The sequence below is a fragment of the Elephantulus edwardii genome, unplaced genomic scaffold, assembly GCF_000299155.1.
Source record: "Elephantulus edwardii isolate Elephantulus edwardi_28Jun2011 unplaced genomic scaffold, EleEdw1.0 scaffold00048, whole genome shotgun sequence".
NCBI classification, from domain to species: Eukaryota; Metazoa; Chordata; class Mammalia; order Macroscelidea; family Macroscelididae; genus Elephantulus; species Elephantulus edwardii.
This window is the reverse complement of record NW_006399798.1, coordinates 1,172,218-1,199,781: the sequence shown is the minus strand read 5'-3', so window position 1 is coordinate 1,199,781 and position 27,564 is coordinate 1,172,218. Positions and strand designations below refer to the sequence as shown.

General features: G+C 57.7%; 4 protein-coding genes across 4 annotated transcripts; 3 read left to right on the top strand and 1 right to left on the bottom strand.

Annotated features, from left to right (window-relative positions):
• The first annotated feature begins 2,973 nt into the window (after positions 1-2,973).
• Positions 2,974-7,234, top strand: LOC102855743 (ADP-ribosylation factor-like protein 16-like). Its single transcript, XM_006886149.1, has 5 exons — positions 2,974-3,034; positions 3,125-3,183; positions 6,182-6,298; positions 6,800-6,915; positions 7,063-7,234. The coding sequence occupies exons 1-5, from the start codon at positions 2,974-2,976 to the stop codon at positions 7,232-7,234; spliced, it is 525 nt and encodes a 174-aa protein (XP_006886211.1).
• Positions 7,235-9,282: 2,048 nt separating this feature from the next.
• OXLD1 (oxidoreductase-like domain containing 1) lies at positions 9,283-10,071 on the bottom strand. Its single transcript, XM_006886319.1, has 2 exons — positions 10,033-10,071; positions 9,283-9,681 (listed from the first exon to the last, which is right to left on the bottom strand). Exons 1-2 carry the CDS (start codon positions 10,069-10,071, stop codon positions 9,283-9,285), a joined length of 438 nt encoding a protein of 145 aa, XP_006886381.1.
• Positions 10,072-10,714: 643 nt separating this feature from the next.
• On the top strand, positions 10,715-13,720 carry CCDC137 (coiled-coil domain containing 137). Its single transcript, XM_006886318.1, has 6 exons — positions 10,715-10,842; positions 11,207-11,340; positions 11,875-12,097; positions 12,985-13,067; positions 13,280-13,359; positions 13,523-13,720. The coding sequence occupies exons 1-6, from the start codon at positions 10,715-10,717 to the stop codon at positions 13,718-13,720; spliced, it is 846 nt and encodes a 281-aa protein (XP_006886380.1).
• A 2,587-nt stretch (positions 13,721-16,307) lies between these two features.
• HGS (hepatocyte growth factor-regulated tyrosine kinase substrate) lies at positions 16,308-27,067 on the top strand. Its single transcript, XM_006886148.1, has 22 exons — positions 16,308-16,344; positions 18,046-18,130; positions 18,486-18,561; positions 18,662-18,754; positions 18,984-19,107; positions 20,138-20,190; positions 20,522-20,590; positions 21,260-21,384; positions 22,241-22,319; positions 22,403-22,501; positions 22,583-22,678; positions 23,378-23,416; positions 23,493-23,636; positions 23,718-23,777; positions 24,054-24,291; positions 24,426-24,598; positions 24,897-25,037; positions 25,327-25,501; positions 26,081-26,214; positions 26,292-26,411; positions 26,544-26,630; positions 26,960-27,067. Exons 1-22 carry the CDS (start codon positions 16,308-16,310, stop codon positions 27,065-27,067), a joined length of 2,355 nt encoding a protein of 784 aa, XP_006886210.1.
• Positions 27,068-27,564: the final 497 nt, after the last annotated feature.

Sequence of the window (27,564 nt, the reverse complement as noted above, 5' to 3'; positions counted from 1 at the left end):
GCTGGACAATGACTAAGGAGGATAAAAGGAGAATTGATGCCTCTGAGCTGTGGTGATGGAGAAGAGTATTGAGGGTACCATGGACTGCTAGGAAAACAAACAGAGTCATCCTAGAAAGGGTCAAACCAGGCTGCTCCTTGGAGGCAAGGATTCTGAGGCTCCGTCTAACAAACTTTGGACATGTTGTAAGGAGGATTGGTCCTTGGAGGACATCATGCTTGGTAGGGTGGAGGGACAGTGCAGGAGGGGACGGCCCCCTATGAGGTGGATTGACTCAGTGACTGGGGTAATCGGGATGGGTGTGTCAGAGGCAGTGCGATTGGCACAGGACAGAGCAGAGTTTAGGGCTGTTGTACACAGGGTCGCTATGAGTCGCAGTGACTCGACAGCACATAACAATAATGCACATGACCAAGGGTCAGAATCTTCACTGTACTAGTTTCTGTCAGAACAGGAAGCTTGGCCTTTTTCATATTTTCTAGTTTTGTTGCATGATTTCCCCCCCTTTACAGATCTCCTAGTCTGATCCGTTTTGGAGTGGTCAGCAATAGTAGCCAGTCATTTCTTCTGGTCTCAGGGTTATGAAGGTCGAGTTTCACGCGGTCCTTTCTTCCGCTGCTAATTGTTGCTACACATCTTTACTTTTCCTCCTTCTTTGTTCTGAACAGGGATAGCTGTGCCTTGGATGGCAACACACAAGATTTTAAGACCCCAGTTGCTGCTTACCAAAGTGAGATGTGGAACAATGTCTTTAGACTATGCTGTGTTTATTGACCTTGATGTTCTCCAGGAGTAGGGTTCCCAGGCCCCAGAATCAGTAACTCGTCCCCTCAGGGTGCTTACTTATGACTGAGAATCTTACACAGCATTGCCCCCTGATGGCTCAGCCATATATGCAGCTGTATTTTCAGCATATACCGATATTAATGTAGACAAATTTTACTGCATGGATCATAACAAACTATGACTAACATTTAGAAGAATGGGAGTTTCAGAAAGTTTAGTTATGCTAATGTGAGACCAAGCAGCTGTGTCAAGACAGAGCAAGGGAACTTTGCATGGTTTCAAATCAAGAAACATGTCCTTCAGGGCTGTAGCTTCTCTCCATACTTACTCATTCTGGATACTGTTCAAATCATTTGAGAAGCTGGATTCTGTGAAGAAGGTGACATTAGAATTGTAGGAAGACTCATCCACGTCCTCTGTTATGCAGACAACAAATTTTGTATGCTGAAAGCAAGGAGCACTTGAAATGTATGGTGCAGAAGATCAAAGACTACAGCCTTCAATATGAATTACATCTCAAGATGAAGCAAACAAAAATCTTTACCAAAAATCTATTAAAGGGAAGGAGTAGAATATAACACTCAGGAGCTTGATAGGACCCACTTTGAACATCTGACAGAGGTAACAGAGTTAGACCCCTTGAGACACAGCCCATGGAAATGTGCATGTGAACTTGCCTGCTGGGACTGCATTGTTGTTATTAGGTGCCTCTGAGTTGAGTACAGCTCAGAGAGACTCTGTGTACAATAGATATAAGTCCTGTCCTGTCCCGTGCCATCCTCACAATCTCTGACACACTTAAGACCATTGCTGCAGTCACTGTTGTCAATCTCCCGGATGATGGTCTTCCTCTCCTTTGCTGTTCCTTCACCTTTCTAACATGACGTCCTTCTCCAAGAATAACCTCTCCTAGGAACTTGTGGAAAATATGTGAGACAAAGCCTCATCATCTTTGACTCCAAGGAGTGCTCTGGCTGCACTCTCTCCAAGACATGGCTTTTTCCCTTTGGCGGTCCATGTACTCTTGTCCAATCTCACAGCTCAAAGGCATCAATTTTTCTTCTGCATCCTTATTAATTGTCCAGATTTCAGATGCATATCAAGTGACTGAAAAGACCATGGCCTGAATCAGGAGCACCTTAGTGCTCAAAGTGACTTCATTGCTCCTCAATAATTTGGAGGCATCCCTAACTACAGATTTTCCCAGTGCAATACAACTCCTGATGTCCTGTTTGTACCAAGTTGCCTGGTTGACTGACTGGAAGAGATCTTTGTTTCTTCACATTCCCAAGAAAGCTGAGCCAACAGAATGAGGAAATCATCGAACCTTTATCAGTAATATCACATGCAAGCAAAATATTGCTGAAAACCATTTAAAACGACCACAACAGTAGACAGACAGGGACCTGCTATATGTTCAAGTTGGATTTACAAGAGGCTGTGGCATCAGGGGTATCACTGCTGAAGTCGATACTTTCTGGCTGAAAGCAAAGAATACTATGTCTATTTATGTTTTATTGACTACACAAAGGAATTTGACTGTATGAATAACAAATTACGGCTAACATTGAGAAGAATGGAAATCCAGAACACTTAATTACACTGGCGCAAAACTTATACCTAGACCAGGAGGCTATTGTGCGAACAGAGCAAGTGAACATTACATAGTCTGCATATCTATTTTATCTATATGCTGAGCAAACTATTTGGAGAGCTGAACTCTCTGAAGAATATGGCATCAGGATTGGAGGAAGATTTATCAATAACCATCATTATGTGGATGACACAACTTTGCTTGAAGCTCTTGTTGCAGAAGATTAAACACTGCAGCCTTCATTATGGATTTCATCTCAACGCCAAGAAAACAAAAATCCTCGCCACTGCATCTATAGGCAACATCACGATAGACAGAGGAAAGACTGAGACTATCAACGACTTCATCTTACCTTTATCCACAATCTATACACTTCTTTCCAGCAGTCAGGGGACACATATTGCGCAAGAGTTGCCCTAGGAAGGGGAATCTTTACCCTAGAGAAACACTGTGTGCTGATTGGGTCTGACCCGCAAGGCAGGGGGCGCCTTGAGCCAATGAGGAGTGTTGGGGCGGGGCCTGTCCAATGAGAACGAGGCGGTGGGCGTGCCCTGTGTTGCCACGGCGCCGGGCTATGGCGCCGGCGGACCCGGATGTGTCTCCTGTTGGGAGCCGCGGGCGTCGGGAAGACGCTGCTGGTGAAGCGACTGCAGAATATCCTTCCGCGCCGGTGGGGTGGGGGGTGGGAGGCGGCGGGGCGCGGGGTCCCGCTTTCAGTTGTGCGGGGTCCTTGACCGCACGCACAGCTGAGCGCCCCCGACGGGAAGGGTGACCTGGGGGACCCGCCCCCGACGCGGCCCACGGTACGTGCAGCTGTCGCGGGCCGGAGCGCCCTGAGCTGTTAGCTGGAGGGACCTTCCGGGAGGGAAGGCGGACCTTCCTTCGGAGAGGGCGGACCTTCGGGGAGGGCGGACCTTCGGGGGGGCGGACCTTCGGGGGGGCGGACCTTCGGGGAGGGCGGACCTTCGGGGCGGGCGGGCCTTCGGGGCGGGCGGGCCTTCGGGGCGGGCGGACCTTCGGGGCGGCCGGCGGGTTGTGGGCAGCGCCGTCCCTGGGTGGGCCGACCCTCGCTTGTTCCCGCGCTCAGTTATATATATAGGCGGCCGTTCCCGGCAGCCTTAGCGCGAGTCCCGCGCGACCGGCACGTGCTGGTCGCCGCCCCGTTGAGTGTACTTTGCGGGGCGTCTCTATGCTCCTGGGGGTTACCGGCCTGTGACTTCCTGCTTGCGCGCGCTGTGCCGGCCTCGTAGGTGGAGTCGGGGCTTGGGGTCCCCCTGCTTTCTGGAAGGGGCCGAGTGGAGTGGGTGATAGGATTCCGCGAAGCCCACAGACCCGCGCGCTCTTGCTTTGGGGGACTTGGTTTTTAAGCGAGCGCTCCGATTTCTTCTGTCGGTGTGCCCGCAGCTTGTACTGGAGTAGGAAGTGTGTTTCAGGAAATGGCCATGACTTCCATGCTCACTTCCTGCTGGGGCTCTTTGCCCCCGTCCGTGGTCACTCCACCGCCTGCGCGCATTGCGGGGCATCTGCGCCCCCTTGGGCTTCTGTCTCCTGGAAGTGCTCACTTCCGCTGCAGACTCGCCAGCAGGTTTTGCATCTTTTCTTCCATTTCGTTCGGTGCGTCTGGTCCAGGCCGTGGTCTTCGCAATCAGTCACCTGGACAGTGACTAGGGAGGATAGAAAGAGAATTGATGCCTTTGAGCTGTGGTGCTGGAGTATTGAATATACCCTGGACTGCTAGGAGAACAAATGGGTTCATCCTGGAGAGGGTCAAACCAGGCTGCTCCTTGGAGGCCCAGAGTCTGAAGCTTCGTCTGACATAACTCTGAGCATGTTGCAAGGAGGGATCAGTCCTTGGAGAAGGACATCATGCTTGGGAGGGTGAAGGGTCAGCACAGAAGAGGAAGACCCTGGTTCAGTGACTGGGGAAATGGGGATAGATGTGTCGGAGACACTGAGATTGGCACAGGATAGAGCAGTGTCGTTCTAGGGTTGCTGTGAGTCCAAGAATCTCAGACTACTCGACACATAATAGCACCAATGACTGTTGCAATCTTCTTGTTGTTACTAAGTGCGGAGGAGTCATAGGCGACTGATAGCGACCCTGTGAATAAAAGTCCTTAGCACTTGTGTGACTTTCAACCTTTCCCCAGGGTCATAGGATTTCTGGAGGCACACTTATGGAAGTGGACGCTAGTCCTGCTTCCAAGCTTGTTTTGATCGGAGAGCTCCACTAAACACTGTCCACCAAATGAGCATTCTCGATGATAACATAAAGCTACAAAACTGAAAACAGAACCAGAGATGTCAAGTGGCAAAAACAAAGGGGGCTGATCTAGGACTCCGATACACAAGGTGCCATCAAGAAATAACAGACTTCTAAACTCGGAAAGATAAAGGTGAATTTAAGAGTAAGCAAAGAGCTAGTAATACCTAAAAACAAAACAAACCAACCCCCAAAAAAACAAAAACAAGAGACTGAGACTATGTGAACACAAAATCTGTAATAAGGGAATTGGAACTCCAATAAAAAAAGTAACTCCACACAGAAAATTTACTGAAACAAAGAACTCATGAACATCATGGACCCACACACACCCACACCTAACAAAACAAAATGACAGCTGTAAATCCATCCCTATCAGTCATCACAGTGTATGGAAAGTTTAAATGCATCGCTAAGAGGACATGTCAGTGTGGATAAAAACATACTCTAGAAATACAGTGCCTGCAAGAGACACACCTTAGACATAAAGAAACACAAACTGCAGCAGGATCTGCAGCGCTCTGGTGGCCTAGTCCTCAGGAAGTTACAGTGCCCACTCACAGGCTGAGCTCATGGTTCAAAGCCACAGGCTCCTCATCTTCAGCCTCTGAAGCACATTGGGTGACGCTGGTGTGTCCTCACCTCAGGCTGTCTATTGGGTGGTTCTTGATCTGCTGGGTTTGTGAGCAGAGGTGCAGTGGGTGCATGGGAACACAATCCCCAGGGTTTGTCAGGACGGGGGCATAGGGGTGTGGTGACAAAGGAGAGAAGGAGGGCTCTGCCCTCTGTCCCTTACATGGGCAGGTAGGGTGACAGATTGGCCTGAGTCCACCGAGGAGGAGAGCCAGGGTCATAGAGGTAGGCCAGCCAACAGTGAAGAAGAGGGTGGTCCTGAGAGTTGGCACTTCCCCCCAGCTGACGCCAGCAGTCAGGCTCCGGGCCCAGCCAAGGTATAAGGCAGCTACTTGGTGATCCTCATGCAGCTCCTACCCCAGCGAGCAGGGACTGCTGCTGGTGAGCTGTCCTGGCTCTGGATCCAGGTTCTCTCTGCTCTGTAATCTCCAAGACCCCTGGGACTCTTGACCGCATCCCTGTTTACCCCCCTTGGATCTGATCATTTTCCTTTCCCCTTGCTCCACTCCAGTCATGTCTACAGTTTGTCCGTCTCTCACTGGGAAATCTATGAAGTTGCCTCTTGTGCTCCGCATACAGGCTCACTGCTGGCATTGTCCACGATGGCCATGTATGGTGGCAGGACCCTGTGGGTGGCTGACTTCTGTTCTTTGCCGGCCACCTTTATCCATTTTTTTCTGTCAGCCAGTGTTTGATTCTGCCTTCTCCTTCTGTTTGACCTTTGGAATTCTGGACTGTCAACTGATCTGTTTCACATGGTTTCTCAAGTCTTTGCTCAAGAGGGGTGGCCCTTGTGGATCCTCCTTCAACTCAGGCTCATCGCCATCAAGTCAGAACAGGTCCCAAAGGTGCCACTGTGGCTTCCCTTTGGAACCCTTAAATTGCTGTGCCTGCTTTGCCTGTAGGTGGGCACCAACCTCACTGATATCATGATACAGAAGAAGGTCATCACCATCAGAGAGCTTGGGGGCTGCATGGGCCCCATCTGGCCCAGTTACTATGGAAACTGCCACACTCTCCTGGTGAGTCCTCACCCCAGAATTCCCTGGGGGAGCTGAGCTCATTCCAGCTTTGGCTAGCCCAGGGCCTCGCTTTGCCCAGGGCAGGGTTGGGTTCTGATGGCTGTGCCAGGCAGGGAAATGGAGCCCCACACAAGAAGTTGCTTGTGCAGGTATTATGAATGCTTGTGAAGGCGGTGACTGTCCCACACCTGCCTTGTCCCCTGGCTCTGTGTGTTCACGCATGATAGCCGCATGATAGCCCTCTGCTTGGCCCCATCCTGACAAGACCCAAGCCTCACATTTTAGACTCCACAAGTGGAGGAAAGACAGACATGGGACACCATGTCTGCCATAGTTTCCCTGTCTTCTGCCTTTGCCAGTTCCCAATACCCTTGGCAAGTATCTTCTTATTCCAGAAGCAGTTCTAGGTCCCTGGGTGTACCTGACCTCTTGACTCTTGTCTTCTACTACCCACCTGGGGGTCTGTGCTGGGGCTACTCCTGACCTCTCAATTCTCCCCAGTTCATGGTGGACGCTTCTGACCCCACCCAGCTCTCAGCATCCTGTGCGCACCTCCTGGGGCTCCTGTCTGCAGAACAACTCGCAGAAGTGTCAGTCCTGATAATCTTCAATAAAATGTGAGAATCTGGGAGCTTAGGGGGCGGGCTACCACAGGGTGAGCCGAGCTTCACCAGTAGGCACCTCTTTACAGATGAGTTTTGGCTGGCCCTCTTGGATGGGTCTGGGGCAGGGGGCCAGTCTGACGGGCACTTCTTTAACCCCAGCGACCTGCCCTGTTACATGAGCGTGGAGGAGATGAAGTCGTTAGTAAGGCTTTCGGACATCATCGCCTGTGCCAGGCAGAACATCAACACGGTGGAAGTCAGTGCCCGGGAAGGCACAGGTGTGGCCGGGGTGCTTCGCTGGCTACAGGACACGCACAGATCCAGCAGTTGATGGCCAAGTGAGGCAGTGACAGGGCCTGAAGGGGACACTGCAGTGCTCCAAGGTTGGCTCCTATAAGGACAGAATGAACTATGAGAGCCCAGGAAGATGGTCTTTTGCTGAGCTGCAGTGGCAGGTAAACAGGCACTGAAATACAGGGGCTGTGGATACCTGGCCTTGGAGTGATGCCCGAAGAGACCAGCAAGGAGAGGAGGATGAACAGCTGGGGGGCTCTTCCTGCCACCATCCTTTAGGGCACCATCTCGGCTCGCCTTCACTGCTGGGGGCAGGCCTTTTACAGCACAGCTCAGAGACCTAGCCTCACAAGCCCCAGAGCTGACTCTGTAACGGTGTGTCTCACGAGGACAGGAGGGTGTCTTGATTTCGCAGACACAGGAGCTGTGTGCTCATGGCCTTGTGCTTCAGGAGCTCTTTCCTATGGGCTGCCAGGTACCTGCCTGAGGTGCCATGTTCAGGTTCTAGGGCTTGAGGGAGGGAGCAGAGCCCAGCAAGGAGTGGTCAGTTCATTAACAGGTTCTCAGTGGGGGCTGCGTCCTCCTGCTGGCTCGGGGATGCCAACATGAGGATTTAGCTGTGCCCCCTCTTCCTTTAGAGTTGTTTTTTCCCCCAAATGGTTTTTTTTTTTAAATCCAAATACTAGCACATTAAACCGCATGATCAGTATGTGGCCTCTGTTATTTATCTCGTGCAAAGTCCCGTTTTCCCACCAAGCTTGGAGGACACAGCCTCACGCCCCAATTCCTTTTGTCCTGGGGTTCCCCTGCACAGCACTCAGGTCCTGCCCCCACTGTGTGGTGCAACGGCTCCCAGCAAGGGGGCAGCTGAAGCCAAGCTGTGGCCTTCACGTCCCCACTTACCCCGCTTTGCTGCCACCATTCGGGTTAGGCAGGTGTGCTGCTATTTCTGATGGAATTTACCCTTGAGGTATCTTGCAGCATTCTACAGTTCTATGTCAGCTGGCACCATTTGTTCCCTTAGAACTCTGAAACCCTTAAGCTAGCAGATACACAAGGTGATGTTCCCATTTTTGCCTCAGATACTGCCCATCATGGGCTCCTGTCCAGTGGATTGTTGTTAAGTGCCGTCGAGTCGCAGGTGACTCATAGCGACCCCATGAAGGAGAGTCCTCTACACGTGGGTGCCTTTCATCATCTCTCCAGGTTCATAGGGTTTCCCGAGGCAAGCTATTATGGAAGTGGATGCCACTCCTCCTTCCACGCTTGTTTTAATCGGGGAGCTCCACCCCACTCTCTGTCCGCATTGTGTAGCCAACCATTAATGCATTTGACACATCCGTGTCACAGTGTTCAGCCTCACAGCAACCACAAGTGACCATAAGTACCTGTAACCTCTGGCTCCCTGCTGACTGGCCGGGAACGAAGTGAATCCTGGCTGGCTCGCGTTTTTTTGGGTACGCATCAGGTGCAATGAAGTTTCACTGGGAGACATCTTCTATTATGTTGAACAGGTATTTTCAGAAGAAAAACTGGCCACAAGGACTACTCTCTGAATTTCTCTATGCTAGGGAGAACTTTGGCCTAGTGCTGAGGAAGTGCACACTTAACCCAAAGACAGGTGGTTTGAATCTGCCAGCTAGTTTGGTAGTCTCCTGCCTTGCAGATTTAGTGCTCCTGAAAACTCAGGAAGGTGAGCTGCTCTCACTCGATGGTACCTGACAGTGCCTCAGAGTGCCTGAAGGTACCCGAGAGTACCTGGCAGTACTTGACCATGCCTGACAGTACCTGACCTTGCTTGACTATGCCTGGCAGTACCTGACCGTGCTTAACAACAAGAAGCATCAGTGAGTGCAGGGTCGGGCCTGCACCGGGTCCTTTGACCAGAAGTTTTAACCTGCCCTGGTACCCAGAAAACAGCCCACAACCACTTGTTTAATCTCACAGGGAATGCATTTATTCCCAGCTAAAGTCAATAAATAATTCCTCCTACTCCCATCCAACCCAGCAGGCCTAGAAACGGGGCTTGAGCAGGTGCTGGCCCTGGGTGGACACAGGCCCGGCTCCAGCGAGGGGTCTGCAGGGTCAGCCGCCCTGGCGCATGCGCAGCTGGATCTCCATCTTGATGAAGGCCTTGAGGTTCTCGTCGGTCACGTGTGTGTCCAGGGCGGCCATTGCCCGCGCCCCGCCGTCTTGGTAGTGCTGCAGCAGCGCGTCCGCGTACTCCACCCACACGCAGTTGGGGCAGCCGCTCATGCAGCAGTTCGTGGGAGGCTGGAGGTCAGGCGGGGGCGGGTAGGGGCCCTCGGGCGAGCCCCCACTGGGCAGGGAGGACTTGTGCTGCACAGTGTCATCGGCGCCTCCCTCGTGGTCCTTCCCAAACGCTCTCCGGCCAGAGTGCACAAGGTGCCCGTGGAGGTCACTGCTGCGGCCGCCTCTTGGGAGCCCCAGGCACCAGCCCCCTCTGCAGAGCCAGTGTGTCCCCTATGGATGCAAACGGGCTGGTTACTCCGAGGACGCAGCTCAGAGGCACTGCTGGCTCAGCACGGGGAAAACTGAGGTTCCCCCGTGACAGGTGGCTCTGTGAGCTCCAGTCCCCTGTGTGACCTCAGGCACAGACTTCGCTCTAGGAGCCCTGATGGTGCCGTAATTAAACGCTGGACTGCTAACAATGGTCAGTGGGGTACACTCACCAGCCTCTGCGGGGTGTGGGGGGGGGAAAGAAGAGGCCTGCCTGTCTCTATCAGCTATGAACCTGAAACCCGGGGAAAGGGGCGGCAGCTCTCCACCCCGCAGGCGCGCACTGAGCTAAAGGGTTTAGGTTCAGTTTCCCACCTGCACAGAGTCTAGGGTGCTGAGTGGGTTGTGTGACATGACTCGGGAAGGCCCGAGACCTGCAGCCCCAGCTGGTGTGGCGGTAAGGAATGTGAAACCGGTTAACTTCTGCCCAGACCCCCACCTTTCCTCTCCAACTGAAAAAAAGCAAACGCAATCAAGCCTGCGATTCTGACTCAGCTGTAGGCAGAGGAGAACTGGCCCTTGCGGCCTGCGATGCTGGCCTCCTGAAGTCAGCGTACTGTCACATCTTTCTCCCCGACTCTCGCCCGGGGTGCGCTGGAGTGGGGGCCCTTCTGCGCCTTGCGCTCTGGGAGCAGCCTTGCGGGGTTGGGGAAGGGGCGATGGAAGCCCAGAGACCAGGACCCCACCGACCAGCCGGCCGCGCTGACGCCCCTGCTGTGGACCCTGCTCAAGCTGTGGCGGCACCCCGGGGGCCAGCCCGATACTTGCCGAACCGTGGGCCCCAGTGACAGCCACCCTGGAGCCCCCGGCCACGCTCCGCAGCAGCATCTCCGGCACGCCCCCAAGCCGTGAGTGGCGGCTGCTCTGGCCAATCCTGACCCAGCAGGGAGCTGCGAGCTCCAACCAGCGTGGAACTGAGCGCAGGAAGCGGAAGTGCGATTGTGGGCGGGACCCCGACCCGAGGGCGGAAGTCACTTGGCTTTAGAAAGCGCGTGGGATGGGGAGACCCAAAGGCCGAGCGGCGGCACCGCCTGGACCCGGGGTTTCTGAGCGGCAGCGGCAGCGGCAGCGGCAGCAGGAAATGCGAGGGAAGCAGCGTCCAGCCCCGCGACCAGGGCAGCACAGGTAGATGAGGCGTGCCGGTGCCCGGGACTTACCCTCCGATCTTCCGATCCCCCCCTCTAACCCTCCCCAGATCTCGCTTAGTCTCCTCCGGTCTGCGCCCCGCCCTTGGAGGACGCCCCTTATTAGTGGCTGAGTGAAAGGAGGGGCGAGTCAGCAATCTTGTATCTGGCACATTCATTTGCTGGGTCTTTGCTCCCAGCGCTATGGAAGACACTGTCTTCGGCGGTCCTGGGGGTTCTTTGGGTTAGGTTGGCGGGAAAGCTTTCTGGGCCCTGTGCACCGCAGCAGCCAGGCTGGCCAGGAGTCCTTTGCTGCTTCTGCGTGTTCTTGTCTCTGTCGGTCTCACTAGTACTCTCCTCCCTAGCGAAGAGAAGAAGAAAGTGAATTGCAAGCCCAAGAACCAGGATGAGCAGGAGATCCCTTTCCGACTGCGGGAGATCATGAGGAGCCGAGAGCAGATGAGAAACCCCATCAGTAACAGGAAGAGGAAGAAGGAAGGTAGCATGTGCGAGCCTGCGCTTCGTGCTCGTGGCCCCACTCAAATGGTTGATGGGATTCCAGGCAAAGACACTGTGGTTCTGGAGGACATGCCCCAAACCAAAGATGTTGGAGGCAGAAGCAGCTTGCTGTACTTGGGGCCTGGGTGCTTCCAGGCCATGGTCAAGAGTACTGAGCTGCACACGCAATGTGGAATCTCATGAAATTTGGGAGGGGGACCAAACTTGCCCCCTTTGAGTGATCCGACTTGGGTGCTCATCTGCCCTCCATCAGGTTTTGTGATAGGAGACTGCGCATATTTCTTCGTTGGAGCAGCTGGTGGACTCAGACCTGGCAGCCCTTTGTTGGCATGGAAACATTTCATGCACTAAGCCCCCAGACCTCCTTCAGCCAGGATGGAAAGCTCACTTGTAGAGAACTGAAGACCTGGGTCAGGCAGCGAGGCTGAGGCAGTTGTTTGGTCTTGGGGTGTGGGCATGTAGGACTGCTCTCTGCTGCCCCTCTAGTCCCCCTAAAGTCCCCCTTTGTCTTTAGCCCAGGTGGCCTTCAGAAAGACACTGGAAAAGGAGGCCAAGGGGGTGGAGCCAGACATCGCTGTCCCCAAGTTCAAGCAGAAGAAGTGGGAGTCGGACAAGGCCTACATCCAGCGCATGGAGCAGGAGACCCAGCACGTGATGTTCCTCAGCAAAAACCAGGCCACCTGGCAGCCTGAGGCCCAGGAGACCCCCAGGAGGGAGAAGTCGGAGCGCAAGAAGGCGTGAGTCAGGACCTGGGGCGGGGGTGTGTGTGTGTGTCAGGCGGGCTGTGCCCAGCCCATGACCCAGGAACTCTAGGCCTGGGTTGTTAGCTCCTGCTCTGTGGAGTCAGCGGGGGTCTCACCTCTGCAGCACAGCTCCCCAGCAGAAGCCCGAAACAGGGAAGGCCTTGTTCCGACTCTGCTTATTTTGGAGAAGCAGCAAAGGTCCTGACAGCCAGGCCTCTCCTGGACACTCTTTGGAAACATGAGGTGCAGGCCTGCTCCCAAGGGATTTCACCTCACCACTTTGCCTTCATGGCACATTTGGGACAAGCCAACAGCCAACCTTAGCATTCCCCAGTTCAGGAAGAGCGCCCACGGGTGCAGGGGCCTTGGGCCACAAGCTGTCTGAATTTTCCCAGCACCAGGGCCATCACAGTTTGCTGTTAGCTCTGTAGTCTTCTGCCCTAACTCCTCGTGTAACTGGAACCCAGAGAGATGGAATCTAGATATGACCCCAAGCTTGGAGCTTCCCTGCAAATTCCCAGAATCATCCTTGACAAAGAGTGGCACATAGACTGTGACACTTTGCAGGATGCTCGGTGTCTAAGCAGCAGCGCTGTGGACACTTGTGTCAGGGGCTTTGCTCTGGTGTCCTGAGCAGCAGCCTCCCTGGCCTTCACCTGCAGAGGTCTAGGAGCCGCCTCGAATCACCACACTGTTACCTGGATATCCCTGGGCTGTAGATGGTAGCAAAGCTGTAGGAGTGAGGCTCTGATGGCAGCCGTAGGGTGTGTGTCGACTTGGGAGCAGCCGGCTGGGGTGGACCGCCCTCCCCTTGTGGGTGACCTGCCACCTCTCTTACCCAGAGTGATGAGAGGCTTCACCGTGTTGGTTTTCTTGCCCAGATTCCAGAAGAGACGGGTGGCTAAGGTCCAGCGGAGGAAGGAGGACAAGGCAGCAGACCAGCTGGAACAGGAGTTGCTCCGAGGTATCAGTGGGCCCGGGCGGAGGTCACCTGGGTGCAGCCCTGCTGCTATGAATCTTCTCCCTCCAGCATTAGCCGGAGTCGGGGGTGAATGAGGGCAGTGTGTGGCCCGAGAGTCATGGCCAGTGAAACTGCATTCCGTGTCCTGAAGTATAGGGAGAGTGGGCAGTGGATGAGAAGGGGGCAAAGACCTCAGCTGTCCTTTCTGTCCCTAGACACAGTGAAGTTTGGGGAGGTTGCTTTGCAGCCCCCACAGCTCACAGCCAAGCCCAGGAAGAGCCTGGACAAAGGACAGGTAAGGAGGGAGGCTGTGGGCAGTGGTGGTGGCGCAGGAAGCCTCTTCAGGGAGTCTTAGCTGTGGGACCTGGTTCAGAGCCTTTGGACACGAGTGTGTCCTCATGGGGACTGAGCACTGGACAGACAGGGCTCTGAATGACCGCCTTACTCTTTTTCCTCAGCTGGGCAAGTCTACCCTGATACTGAAGATGCTTCTGGGTCCTGGCCATTCTACCCAGCCTTTGGGCACCTCCCTGGCCAGGCAGCGGATTTTGGGGGAGGAGAGAGAGCGCGTGGTGCAGGCCTACCGAGAGTTGAAAAGGCGAAAGCAGCAGGGACCTAGGTCTGCAGGAGAGAAGCCAGGAGGAGTCCACTTGTGACTGCAAGGTGCAGGCGTGGCTGCGAACGGCCTACAGCGTGGATCCTGCACATGAAAGCCCCCAGGACCGCACAGAGGACTCCAGGACGCGATGGGGCTTAGCTTGCCCAGGAGCGGGGCTGTAGCATTCCAGTGCCTGGTCCGACGGTGCCCTGCATACCATTTGCATCTGTCTTCCCTCTCGGTGCCTTGACACCCAGACTAGAAGGCCAGGCGTCATGCCCGCTGTCCATGGCACATGGGGACAGACTGCTCAGCCTGACCTCGTGGTCAGACAGGCCACTCGGCAGGAATCTTGTGTCTTCGTGTCTCTGGAGGAGCTGTGACCACCTGGCTGGACTGAAGGAAGTCTGGTCACTTCAGTTCTGGATGCAGCCTCTGTTGGCTGCAGGACTGCGGAGACCTAGGCCTGTCCAGCCGCTCCCTGTTTCAAAGGCTGACCCAGCTTGAGGAATATTTTTTCCACCTTTTTTGAAGTATAAAATATAGCCAAAATACAGCTGTCTTAAGTTAGTGAGTTTTGACGAATCCTGAAAGCCACGCAGTTCCCACCACAGTCACAGTGTGAACCATGTCCAACAACCAACATACCTTAGCTCCAGACCCTTCCATGTAACACTACCGTGACTGTTGGTGTTCTTATCTGAGAGAAAGGAGGTCAAGGTTGTTAGCAGCTCGGCACCCACTTGAACCTGCACGATTCTCATCTCTGTGCTGCCCGGACTGTGCTGCTGACCTCGGTCCATCTTGTCACAGTATTTAATAGATGCTGGCAGTTTCTCATTTCTTTGTGCCTTCCAGCTGAAGTGCTTATCTACCAGCACTACAGTGTAGCTTGTCTAAGCTGTTTTTCATGGAGTATTAAAGGCCTGTAATTCAGAACTAGATGGCCAGTCCTTTGTCTCAATCTAGAAGCTCTGCTGAAATCTGTCCACTGTGGATGACATTGTTGTTTTAAATACTGGGGGCATTGCTCCCAGTACCACAATAACATGTGTTACCCCAGTACAGCAAGCTGACAAGTGCTATACCTGTAAGGGCAAACTATAAACAAGTATGCCTTGGAAAATGGAAAACAAACTGGCTGGCCCAGGACAGTGCATTTGCCAGCCCACAGAAGGTGAGCTGGAGTGCCCAGTCTGGTCAGTTTCCACTCTGATTAGTGACCCAGGTCATGGGAAATATCTGTTCTGATCAAAGGTGTGTTATGTGGTGGGGTGCACAGCTGGAGGGAAGGGGCTCAGTCCGAGGATGTGGCCCTGCTAAGCCGGGGGCTGACTGCAGACCAGGCGTGGCACAAGTGCAGACCAGGTGATGGCCACCAGCTCCAGGAAGAATGCTGAGGGCTGCTGGTTCACACAAAAGGGCGTAAGCCTGGCTGAGAGGGGGGACACTGCCTGCCACCTGGTGAGGGGTGGGCACAAGGGACAGGGAGGACCTTGGATCTGCTGTATGTGGGGTCACTATGGGTCAGGGTCGACATCCTTAGAGGCAAGGCCGATGAACTTGAGCTCATACACTGGCATGTCAGGAGAAGCCAGTCCTTGCAGAAAGACTGATGCTGGGAAAGGTGAGGGGTCAGAGAAAGAAAGCCCTTCACCAAGGTGGACTGATACAGTACCTGTTAGCAACCAATAGGCTGAAGTTCTGCTCCGTGCTTAGGCGTTGCTGTGCATCTCAGCCGCCTGCACAGCCCATCCTAACAGTAACTGAGACCCCTGATCCCCAGTCACAAGCAAAGCACTTGCTGCCCACACACCACCAAGAAGCAACCCCAGGATTCGGGGTGCCTTTGAGATCAGGCGCGGGGGGGGGGGCGGGAAACACCAAAATAAACACCTGAACAAAACAGAGCTCACTATTAGTTCAGTGGTAATTCCGATTCTGCTCTCTGCTTGGGGGAAGAGGACAGACACATCTCTGGGGTGTCCTGGGGGACGCTGCCCAGTTCTTTGCCCTCGGACATAAAGACAAGGTTGCCCCTTGGTACTCGCCGTGTGATTAGTAAGCGCTCGTGATCCCGAGGGACAAATACAGCGTTGAGTCGCTACGCACCTGCTGCCTTTCTCTTGGGACACTCAGACCCGCTGGCCTCCCGGAAGGTCCACCCAGCCAACAGCTCAGGGCGCTCCGGCCCGCGACAGCTGCACGTACCGTGGGCCGCGTCGGGGGCGGGTCCCCCAGGTCACCCTTCCCGTCGGGGGCGCTCAGCTGTGCGTGCGGTCAAGGACCCCGCACGCGGGACACCGCGGCTCCTAGGTGCAGACGCATCCTGAGGTCCCCGCAGCCCGCGGACACCAGTATCCAGGCGCCGTGGCAACGCAGGGCACGCCCACCGCCTCGTTCTCATAGGGCAGGCCCCGCCCCAGCACTCCTCATTGGCTCAAGGCTCCCCCTGCCTTACAGATCAGACCCAATCAGCACACATATTTAAAAAACCCGCCCTCACCTTCCGGTTGTGTTCCCGCCCCCGCGTTGTCCTGGAGACTGCGCATGTGCGCGACGCAAGCCTGCCGGAAGCGGAAGCCGAGGGGCGAGCTCAGTCTGCGGAGGATCGTCGCGGCGGAGGCTCTGGATCCGAGGTCGTCATGGGGCGCGGCAGCGGCACCTTCGAGCGTCTCTTAGGTACCGTGTCCCTGCCCTGCGCGCCGGGCGCCCTCTCCCCGCGCCGCACTCCCGGCCGCAGTCAGATGGCCTGACCCACCGCCCGCCCGGTCCGCGCACCGCGCTGGCCCCCGGGAGGGTCCGCGTTCCCGTCGGGAGACGAGCGAGAGGCGGGTCCCGAGGCGGCAGCCGCGCTCCCCATCCCCGGGCCTCCGAGCGCGGCCACCAGATCCGCACTCGCTCGGGGTGCTCGGTCCCGGCGCCGTGTGCGCGAGGGGCCGCGGGGAGGACGCGTGACAAGCCGCGCGCGGTGTTCGAGCCTTCGATCCGGGTAGTTTGTCGGCGCCGGGCCCCGCCGCCCGTGCCTGGCACCGCGGGCAGAAGCCCTGAGTCACGAGCCGGTGACTCAGGCCGGTGCCACGGCCCTAGGCTCCAGTCCAGGCCCGACCGGCTCCCGCGGGGCTCCTGACCCCGACCCCGGCCCTGACCCCAACCCCGACCGGCTCCCGCGGGGCTCCTGACCCCGACCCCGGCCCTGACCCCAACCCCGACCGGCTCCCGCGGGGCTCCTGACCCTAACCCCAACCCTAACCCTAACCCTGACCCTGACCCCATCCGGCTCCCGCGGGGCTCCTGACCCCGACCACCAACCTCGACCTCAACCCTAACTCTGCCTCCAACCCCGACCAGCTCCCAGGGGCTCCTGGAGACCCTGACCCCAGCCCTAACCCTGACCCCAACCCTAACCCTGCCTTGACTCTTACCCCGACCCTAACCCTTCCTGACCCCAACCGGCTCCCGCGGGGCTCCTGACCCCAACCCTAACCCTGACCCCAACTCTGACCATCTCCTGCAGGGCTCCTGAGCCGGGAGTGCCTGCCTGGGACCCCTGCACTCTGGTTGAGGATGGACAGTGGTTAGAGCGGGCGGTAGTCAGCCCTTCACCCTGCTCCGAGATGGCCGGGAGGGTCCTGCAGGGCTTCCCAAGGGGGTGCGGGAGCTCCTGCTGAGGGGCCAGGCAGGCCGCGGGGCTGCGCTCTCAGGGGTCTCCAGCCTCACCCAGGGGGTGACTGTCTGACGGGGTGACTGCCTGGGTGTATGACAGCCCGGCGGCGTGACCACCTGGCCATATAAACCACCTACTGAGGTGACCACCCTGTGGGGTGACCACCTGGTGGGGTGACTATTATGACCGCCCATTGAGGTGATCTATCACTCTGATGTACTGCCTGGAGGGGTGACCACCCAGCTGTATGACCACCCAGCAAGCTGAACACATGGTTGTATAGCCGCCCAGTGGGGTGACCGCTCTTCAGGGTGACCACTCTGTGGGGTGACCGCCCAGCTGTGTGGCAGCCTGGCAGGGTGGCTGCACTGGTGAGATGCGGCCAAGCCCCTCATTGAGAGGAGTGCAGGCTCAGTCTCCGCCGCTGTAATGGGCAGTGGGCTTGGCCAGCAGCGCCTGCACCTTCCAGGAGCACAGACGGAGCTCCTGGTTGTGGGGCCTGTCTGTAGGGGGTCAGGGGAACAGCGCCTGGCCTGCAGAGAGCACCCACAGGCTCTACTGGGCCTCCCACGCCCAGTCACTGTGTCCCAGGAGCCTTTTTCATGATCTCCATCTGGTTGGAACGTTTACACTGGTGAGGGGTTCCCCTCTCTGATGTTGATCTCAGTGTGGGGACGCGTAGACCAGACCCCTCAGTGGACACGCTTCTTCCCCAGACAAGGCAACAAGCCAGCTGCTGCTAGAGACCGACTGGGAATCCATCCTGCAGATCTGTGACCTGATCCGCCAGGGGGACACACAGTGAGTGGGGGGCTGCGCTGAAGGGGCAGCACTCAGCGGGGACACACAGTGAGTGGGGGGGTGCGCTTCCCAGGCGGGAATATAGTGAGTAGTGCAGGGGGCATGTGGCCGTAAGGGACACACTTGTTAGAGCGTGGTACCCTGCCTTCTGTCCTCCTTGGTGGGCCCTGAGCCCTGATTAGCTCTCAGCTCCTGCTGCATGTTGAGTTCTCAGGGTGTTAGGGGTTTTCTCCACGTAACTTGTGTTGTGTGGTCAGGTCTGTGTGGTTTGCAGTCCCTGTGAGCAGATTGGTTTTTGTGGTCTCAGTTACTAAGGCATTTCCTGTTTCTTTCCACTCTTCCACTTTGCTTTCAGGGCTAAGTATGCCGTAAGTGCGATCAAGAAGAAGGTCAACGACAAGAACCCACATGTGGCCCTGTATGCCCTTGAGGTGACCAGATCCCGGGTCCCCAGTGCCAATGGGGGGGGGCATAGAGCAGATTCCCGCCAGCGGGGGAGTCGGAGAGCCTGACCCTGCACCTGCTTTGCAGGTCATGGAGTCAGTTGTGAAGAACTGTGGTCAGACTGTACATGATGAGGTGGCCAACAAGCAGACGATGGAGGAGCTGAAGGAGCTGTTGAAGGTGGGCCCTGCCATGGTGACCATGCCCTCCTGAGGCACTGCCTGGGCACCCGGTGGGGGACAGGGACGAGGCTGAGCTGGAGAGAGAATAGAGAGCGGTGGCAGTCCCTGTGGTGGTCACTGGCAGTACTGTAGACTGGAGAGACAGGCTCTAGGCATCTTGCTCAGTGTTCCTCATGACCCCTGTGGCTCCCAAGTCCTCGCAGAGTTTATGCTCTCTTCATCCACAGAGGCAGGTGGAGGTCAACGTGCGGAACAAGATCCTCTATCTGATCCAGGCCTGGGCGCACGCTTTCCGGAACGAGCCCAAGTACAAGGTGGTGCAGGACACCTACCAGATCATGAAGGTGGAGGGTGAGTTGGAGTGGGCTGAAGAGGAAGTCTGGGCCCTGGCACGCACTCTAGCCAGAAGCCCTTTTCTAGGCAAGACCGGGGTGCTGTGGTTTGGGCAAAGCCCTAAGTATTCGATGGGATGCCCTGCTGAATGACCAATGAGGGCGAGGGACCCTTAGACAGGCTCCCACCTTTCTGGCTCTTGTGTTCCTTTTGGGGCAGGTGAGGGCTGACAGGTCATATGCCAGGACAAGGCCAAAGGATGTCTTTAGGTAGGAGGTCAGACCTGGAGGGAGTGAATTTGGGGACATGACAGAGCTGAAGGCCTTTTGCCAAAGAGGTATAGGGCGGACGGCCCTGGAGCCCGGCCTCAGCTTGTCAGCTTGTCGTGGAGAGGAGTTCTGAGTTCCTCGCTTAGCGCCCGGCATGCAAGCTAGTGAATGAGTGGAAGGGCAGGGCTTGTCTCCAGGATACCTATGCCTGTACCCCTGCCCTGTGCATTCCTGTGCTGGGCATTGAGAGAGACTGGCCTCTGAAGGCATCCAGCTTCCAGTGTAGAGGCAGAGCCTGTGACACTGGACGCATGTGTTGACTTCCTGGGTTGAGAGCTGTGGTTATGCTCCACATTGGGTCTGTGCCTCCAGATATGCCTCTGCTTTTTGGGATCCTTGGAAACAGATTTGTCACCAGAGCCGGTGCCTGGGGCACAGTCCTGGTAAGACCCTGGAGCTGTGATGTTCTCAGGCAGGAGTGACAGCCTGGGGAGCACAGGGATGGTGGCTCACTGGCAAGTCTAGCCTCCCACTGCTGGCTGCAGACAGGTCCCACACCAGGTCTAAAGGCAGCAGCCCCCAGCCTGCTGTCCTGCCCAAGGCGAGGCCCCTCATGCTCTTTGAACTGGCCCCACCCAGGGCTTTGAGTGTCCTCTTGTTGCCCACCTGGGAAAGTAGTGACTCTCAGAGGTTCTGCAGGAAATAAGGAGACCAAGGCCAACTGCCAGCACGCCCCAGGCCAGTGGCACTGTGGGGTAACAGCTGTCTGCTTCCTCCAGGACACGTCTTCCCAGAGTTCAAGGAGAGTGATGCAATGTTTGCCGCAGAGAGGGTGAGTGTCAGGGTGGGTGGGTAGACTGGGGCCAGGGCTTAGTGGTGTTCCAGGCTGCTGGAGGGTGTCCACGGTGGTGTGGGCTCATTTGGGAACCTGGGGGGAGACCAGGGTCCAGTGTTTCTGAAGAAGCCCCTCAACTGTCTGCAGACTGAGGAGGCGTGGGAATGGGTCTGAACTAGGGCTCTGAGAGTCCTCTGCAGAGGGCCACCTTCTGCCTCACCGGGCCCCTCCCTGGAGAGCTAGTCCCAGGATTCCCCAAGCACAGGCCAAGGTGGGATCGGGCAGCCACTCCCTTCCCTGTGCTGACCCCCCACCCCCCGGCTCCCAGGCTCCAGACTGGGTGGACGCTGAGGAGTGCCATCGGTGCCGCGTGCAGTTCAGCGTGGTGACGCGGAAGGTGAGGGGTGGGCCGTGCCCAGCGTGGGGTGGTTGGGTCCTGTGAGCACCAGCCGTCTGCCACATGCTAGCACCCTCCCGTCAGCCGGGCAGGGTAGGTGCCCACCCTCGCAGCGGAGTGTCCTTGGCTGGCAAGGCTCTGGGGTGGCCTGGCTTCCAGGCAGAAGGCTCGGGGTCCTGCTGTGCTGACACGCACCCCGCCTTCCCATTGAGCTCGGTAGCTGGGGGGGGGGGGTTTCCCCCCACGAGCCTGCACTCTGGCTTCAGGAACCACCTGCCTTTCCTCTCGGGCAGAGCAAACTCACATGGCGTCTGTGTGTGTCACGCTGAGATGACACACACAGACTGACGTGAGCAGAGTGCACGTTCATGTGTGCATATACATTCCTGTCCTGTGTCCACACATAACCCACACAAGTGACACACTCGCTTTATTTTTTTAAATCTTTCTTTCATTTCGTCCACGGTTGCACATTTTTCTTCCTTTGCACCCACCCTCACTTGTCATATTTACTTGCTTTAAACATCAGGAGTGTTTTACTTCACGGGTCCCTTTCTCTGCAACTGCTTGGTCTTGGTGCTCCTGGGAGGTTTCAGTGCAGAGCTGGCCCCTGCTGTGACCCCACACGCCAGCCAGGTCTCTGACCAGGTCTCCGCTTGGCCCCTACAGCACCACTGCCGGGCGTGCGGGCAGATCTTCTGCGGGAAGTGCTCCTCCCGCTACTCCACCATCCCCAAGTTCGGCATCGAGAAGGAGGTCCGCGTGTGCGAGCCTTGCTACGAGCAGCTGAACAAGTGAGCCTCCCCCATGCTGCGTGACATTCTGGACTGTGGTCCAGAGCCCCCCTGTCCTGAGGCTCCTCACTACCCAGAACTGTGGTGAAGGGCAGCTCGGTGCTGGGGGTCCTGATCAGCACCCCAGCCCTAGGACAGGTGCAGACAGGTGCGGTGCCAACAGCACCCGGTGAACGTCATGCTTACAGCAAACGCTGTGCGTGTGTGTGCGTTTGGCTTTTTTTCCTTTTTCACTGCGGCACTATTGTGAACAAACAGTGGCCTGGTGTGACCTGTGGTTTCTTCCAAATGCTTTTAAGAGCCGTGTTAGGGAGGCTGAGAACCTGAACAGGTGGAGATTGGGTGCGACAAAGGGTCCGCTTCATCCTCAAGGCCGCATCTCCTTCCGGAAGCCCAGGCAACCTGTGGAGAGTGACAACACGGGCCGCGTTCATCTTGGTTTTGGACACTTTTTCCATGCTTCCCTTACCCTGGGAAGGCTCCAGGATACCCTACCCAGGAAGAAAGGGCCTCAAACCCCAATCCAGGAAATGTTCACCTGTGTCAGAGGAGATACCAGACCAGCATGTGGAGGTCCTGGTGGGCACAGACCCGTAGAGTCAGCCACGCTCCTAAAGCATGCGGGAGCATGACGGAGGGTCTGCTGCACAGAGGTGGTCAGGTGGCCCAGCGGCCTGTGTGCGGTCACATGGCCAGTTGTAGTAGAGCAGAGCTAGGGTTCCAAGAGCCGGACGGTGCCCACCTGCCTTTTTCTGAAACCCTGTGTGTGTGACCTGGGCTGTCATGCCCTTGCCCTGGGTGGACAAGGAGGAACCTGGGGGCGGGGCTCGCCTCTGACATCCAGTGCCACCTCCAGGAAAGCAGAGGGGAAGTCCACGTCCACTGCCGAGCTGCCGCCGGAGTACCTGACCAGTCCCCTGTCCCAGCAGTCGCAGGTACAGCCCCTCCCCAGCCACCCTCCTGCCCAGGGCACTGCCTGGCATCTCCCAGGGCCACTCACCTGGCCTGTGTGTCACAGCTGCCCCCTAAGAGGGATGAGACGGCCCTGCAGGAGGAAGAGGAGCTGCAGCTGGCCCTGGCGCTGTCACAGTCTGAGGCCGAGGAGAAGGAGCGGATGGTAAGCCCAGCTCGCTGGGTCCTGAGGGTGCAGGTGTGTGGCACACAGCCTCATCCTGCCACTTGTCATGCTTTGTTGCAGAGACAGAAATCCACATACACCGCGTACCCCAAAGCGGAGCCCACGCCCGTCTCTTCCTCTGCACCCCCTGCCAGCAGCCTGTACTCCTCGCCTGTGGTAAGATCCCATCCCCACAACACAGTTGAGGCAGGCAGTCTTACGTGTCCTAAAAGGACAGGTGGGGTAAGGGTGCCTCTGTGAACAATTGTGGGGTTCAACTCAATCCTGGATGGGGTCAATGACAAACCTGCTTCCAAGCCTTTGTAAAGAACAAGCTCTGCAGTGCTTTGGGGTGCAGGCAGACCAGGCCACAAGCACCCCACACACTATCCCATGGGGTGCCTCTCACCCTACTCATCCTGATGTTTACCCTCGGCTCCTCCATTCTCACCTGCAGGGTTACAGGCCCCAAGGGTAGGAGGTGAGGGCCAACCCCTGCTGCAGCCAGCTAGGTAGACAGTGGGGCTGCTGGACCCTGGGGTGTACACCCCACTGGGGCCCCTCCAGGATCTGGACCCCTTCAGAAATCTGGAATCACCTCCTAATTGGAGGGAGAGACACAGACACCCAACCAGTGAATGTCATGTTGTGTGGCCAGTGCCAAGGGTGGGGCCAGCTTGCTGTGGAACCCCCGTAGTGTAGAGACAGGCTGGAGGTCAGCAGGTGGCCGCGCTTGGGGACTGCACGCTGCCCTCAGCGCCTGGTCCTGCCTGGGTTGCTATCCAGGGATTACAAGGGCCTGGGCCTAGGCCCCGGCAAGCTGCTGCTCTCAGCACCTTCTGGGGATGTGACTTCTCAAAAACTCTTTCTCCCCAGAATTCGTCAGCACCTCTGGCTGAGGACATTGACCCCGAGGTAAGGCCCACCCGAGGGGGACACATTCCGTTCCTGTCCCTGCCGAGAAGTGACCTGACCTCCCCACACCCTACAGCTTGCCCGGTACCTCAACCGCAACTACTGGGAGAAGAAGCAGGAGGAGGGACGCAAGAGCCCCACCCCCTCAGCGCCCGCTCCCCTGACCGAGCCGGCCTCCCTGCCCAGGGACGGGCACGCAGCCCCCGCCGGTGCCGTGGAGGTGAGGCTGCGCCCGCCAGTGCCCTCTGACCCACCCCAGCGCTGCGGCCAGGGCACTGAGCCCCTGACCTCTCTCTTCCAGACGCCCCTGCCAGAGACAGATCCTCAACCAGGAGCACCTTCTGGGGGGCCCTTTAGTGAGGTAAGCTGTGGCCACTCCTCACCTGAGAGAACAGAACACGGGGCCCCACATGCCAGGAGGGGGAGCCTGCGTCCACAGGTGTAGAGCTCACGTCGGGGGGCCCACAGCCCACGGCTCGTGGTTTCTGTGCTTTGGCAGCAGAGTCGGGCGCAGCCCCTGGCCCAGAGTGCTGACCGGGGCAGAGGCCGAGAGGGCGGCTGGCCGTGACTGCTGGCTCCGCCCGTGGGCACGCTGCCTCACCCCTCACATGGGCACTCGGTGCAGCTGGCGCCCCAGCCCTCAGTGGTGCCCCTCTCTCGGCAGCACTACCAGAACGGGGAGTCCGAGGAGAACCACGAGCAGTTCCTGAAGGGCCTGCAGAACGCCGTCACCACCTTCGTGAACCGCGTCAAGAGCAACCACATGCGTGGCCGCAGCATCACCAACGACTCGGCCGTGCTCTCGCTCTTCCAGGCCATCAACGGCATGCACCCCCAGCTTCTGGAGCTGCTCAACCAGCTGGACGAGCGCCGCTGTGCGTGGCCCCCGTGTCCCGGGGTGCAGCCCGGGGAGCCAGATGTGCCCAGCACAGAGGCCCTGCAAGAAGCAGGGCTGGCTTCCCCTTCTCCGCCCACCTCGTAGCTCTGACATGCCCACCTCTCCCCACAGTGTACTACGAGGGCCTGCAGGACAAGCTGGCCCAGATCCGAGATGCCCGGGGGGCCCTGAGTGCCCTGCGCGAGGAGCATCGGGAGAAGCTACGCCGGGCAGCTGAGGAGGCCGAGCGCCAGCGCCAGATCCAGCTGGCCCACAAGCTGGAGATCATGCGTCAGAAGAAGCAGGTGTGACGACTGCTCTGCGCCCTTCGCTGTCCTCGGGGGAGTGGGGGACAGAGGCACTACTCCCTGGGCATGGGGGCCCGTGGAGATGGCACTGCTCTGTGGGCGGCTGGCGCAGACACAGCTCTCAGGCTCTGGGGAGACACGGCCCACGGGGACTAGGAGTGGCCGGGTTCTGGGTACAGCCTACCATGGCAGCACTGTTCTTGGGGCTGGGGCAGGCCCAGTGTGGCACTGCTCCCCCTGAGCAGACAGCACCCAGTGGTGGTTAGCCTCACTGACCACACACCCTGCACCCCAGGAGTACCTGGAGGTACAGCGGCAGCTGGCCATCCAGCGGCTGCAGGAGCAGGAGAAGGAGCGGCAGCTGCGCCTGGAGCAGCAGAAGCAGACGGTGCAGATGCGTGCCCAGATGCCAGCCTTCCCGTTGCCCTATGCCCAGGCACGTGACTGCTGGCCCCCTGCCATGCACTCCTGTGACCTCTGGGCACCCCTCCACCTAACTCTGGCCCCCATGCGCCTCTTCCTTTTGCCCCTATCCGTTGTACATCCCCTCCCCCTGCCCATCCCCTAACATACACCCCAGTACCACCTTTTGTCCCTCCTCCGCCCCCACTGTGTACCCCTCCCCTGCTCTCACCCCTGCCATGTGCCCACCCTGGTCTCCACCCCAGCTCACTCCTGCGGGCCCTGTCAAGGCTGGTGCTGACAGCCACTCGCTCTTTCCTCAGCTCCAGGCCATGCCTGCAGCCGGGGGTGTGCTGTACCAGCCCTCAGGCCCCACCAGCTTCCCGGGCACCTTCAGCCCAGCCAGCTCTGTGGAAGGTTCCCCCATGCACACGGTGTACATGAACCAGCCCGCCCAGGCCAGCGGCCCCTACCCCAGCATGCCTGTCACCGGAGCAGGTAGGGGGGCCGGGCAGACGGGCCTCACCATACTTGTACTTCACTTGAACAAACTTACAGATTCATAATTAGGCTAGAAGAATAATAGCATTCTTAAGCATCCCCAAATGTGAGAATCTTACCCTGTATCTGTTCAAAGGTGTATGTACGTGTGAGTGCACAGGCAGCCACACACACGCACACGCTGTGCGCGGTCACGTTTCTGTCTGTGTGGCCCCAGGGTTAGCACATCACCTTGTTCCGGTGAGCTAGTCCCCCGGGGCTGTGCCAACACTCCCTTCAGCTTCTCTGGTGGTTTCTCAGCCCAAGAACCAGAGCCATTTTTTCCAGGAAGCCTGGAGAGGTGCAGGCAGGTGTGTGGTCACAAGGACAGGTGCCCCAGCCCGTCTGGATGGTCACACTCCTGAATGCACCGCCCCCCGCGCTCCAGCACTGGAACCTCATTTGACCAGGCACCCTCGTTCTGGGGTCTGCGGGAACCCCCGACCCTGGAGGGCGGCATTGTGGTTCCCAGGAGTGAGTCCCCTGTGGCCTTCTGTTCTCTGGTCCCTATCCCCATCTTTCTGTCCTTTTCCACAGATCCCAACATGGTGAGCGCCTACATGTATCCATCAGGGGCTGCGAGTGGACAGGCTGCACCCCCAGGCCAGCCTGGACCCACTGCCAGTCCAGCCTACTCGTCCTATCAGCCCACCCCGACGCAGGGCTACCAGGTGAGCAGCTCCCTTACTAGTCCTGATAGCCATGGCCACCCAGGCCGCACCTCTGCTCACCTCCCCTCCTCCTGCAGGGCGCCGCCTCCCAGGCTCCACAGAGCCTCCCAGCTATGCCGCAGCCACCACAGCCCGGGACCATGGGCTACATGGGGGGCCAGTCCGTGTCTGTGGGTTACCAGCCCTACAGCATGCAGGTGAGACCACTGAGGTTCCTGGAGTGCAGGGCAGGCCAGCCAGCCATGGGGCGGACCCAGCTTGAGAGGCTGCCTTCCACCTGTACCCCTGTGTTGGCTCCCCACTATTCAGTGTCACTTTTTCCCTCCTAGAACCTCATGACCACCCTCCCCAGTCAGGACACGCCTCTGCCCCCCCAGCAGCCCTATCTCTCGGGGCAACAGCCGGTGTACCAGCAGGTAACCTAGCATGGGTCCCCCTCCTCTGAGCACCAGCCGCGGGGCCGGAAGGGCCTCTGGCCGGCTGATGTGGGAGTGCACGCACCCCAGACAGGTGTCCACATGTGTGTATGCCTGTCGACACTAAAAACTGTGTACTTGGAGCCTCCAGAGGCCACAGAAGTCCAACGCATGAGACCTGGAGACCCCGCCTGTGTGGGAAACGTGACAGGCCCCACTGGAGGGAGGAATCGGTCACTCTTTTAGGTGGCCTGGGCGGCTTTGAGGGTTTCCTTCCCAATGAGGCCAGTGAAGGAGGCTGACCGGCTGTCTTCCCCCTAACCCTACAGATGGCACCCACTGGGGGGCCCCAGCAGCCGCCCCCTGTGGCCCAGCAGCCGCCCACTCAGGGGCCCCCAGCCCAGGGCAGTGAAGCCCAGCTCATCTCCTTTGACTGACCCGCCAGGCACGTGCCAGCCTAACACTACAGCTCAACTCGCTGTTGCCACTCACTACCCCTGCGTGTGCAGGCAGGCAGCCCCAGATCTGGGCATCTTTATTCCAGCCTTCGCCCCCGAACCCCAATCTCAGCCTGCAGCCCTCATCCCCACCCCAGTTCCATCTCATCACCATCTCACAGCCAGGTCGGCAGGGCTGGGCCTCCAGGAGGTGGAGGGGAGCCTGTGCCCCCTGTCCTGGCCCCTGTGGGTGGCTGGCATGGCCCACTGGCCTTCCAGGAGGGCTGGAGCTGGCTGCCCACCTGCGACTCCACCGCAGATGCCCCTGTGCTGGGGCCGGGGTGGGGAGCGCCCTGCGTGTCTTTCGCTTCGAAGCTGTCATCTCTCATTCCGCGCCCCAAGACCCACCTAAGATGATGACAATAAAACAAACGAGAAGGTGCCTCTGCTTCGTGCCCAGGGGAGGCCGGGAGGGCAAGCGGGCAGTCTCCCAGGAA

What these genes read in the sequence shown, in the direction of transcription:
- LOC102855743 (XM_006886149.1), top strand. Translation starts at nt 2,974, where the DNA reads ATGTGTCTCCTGTTGGGAGCCGCGGGCGTCGGGAAGACGCTGCTGGTG. An exon ending in GCTGGTGAAGCGACTGCAGA is followed by an intron (nt 3,035 to 3,124) that starts ATATCCTTCCGC and finishes GACCGCACGCAC; the next exon opens with AGCTGAGCGCCCCCGACGGG. An exon ending in CTGATAATCTTCAATAAAAT is followed by an intron (nt 6,916 to 7,062) that starts GTGAGAATCTGG and finishes CTTTAACCCCAG; the next exon opens with CGACCTGCCCTGTTACATGA.
- OXLD1 (XM_006886319.1), bottom strand. Translation starts at nt 10,071, where the DNA reads ATGTCACACAACCCACTCAGCACCCTAGACTCTGTGCAG. An exon ending in GCACCCTAGACTCTGTGCAG is followed by an intron (nt 9,682 to 10,032) that starts GTGGGAAACTGA and finishes TTGCATCCATAG; the next exon opens with GGGACACACTGGCTCTGCAG.
- CCDC137 (XM_006886318.1), top strand. Translation starts at nt 10,715, where the DNA reads ATGGGGAGACCCAAAGGCCGAGCGGCGGCACCGCCTGGACCCGGGGTT. An exon ending in CCGCGACCAGGGCAGCACAG is followed by an intron (nt 10,843 to 11,206) that starts GTAGATGAGGCG and finishes TCTCCTCCCTAG; the next exon opens with CGAAGAGAAGAAGAAAGTGA. An exon ending in AGAGCCTGGACAAAGGACAG is followed by an intron (nt 13,360 to 13,522) that starts GTAAGGAGGGAG and finishes CTTTTTCCTCAG; the next exon opens with CTGGGCAAGTCTACCCTGAT.
- HGS (XM_006886148.1), top strand. Translation starts at nt 16,308, where the DNA reads ATGGGGCGCGGCAGCGGCACCTTCGAGCGTCTCTTAG. An exon ending in CCAGCTGGACGAGCGCCGCT is followed by an intron (nt 24,292 to 24,425) that starts GTGCGTGGCCCC and finishes CTCTCCCCACAG; the next exon opens with TGTACTACGAGGGCCTGCAG. An exon ending in ACCAGCCCTACAGCATGCAG is followed by an intron (nt 26,412 to 26,543) that starts GTGAGACCACTG and finishes TTTCCCTCCTAG; the next exon opens with AACCTCATGACCACCCTCCC.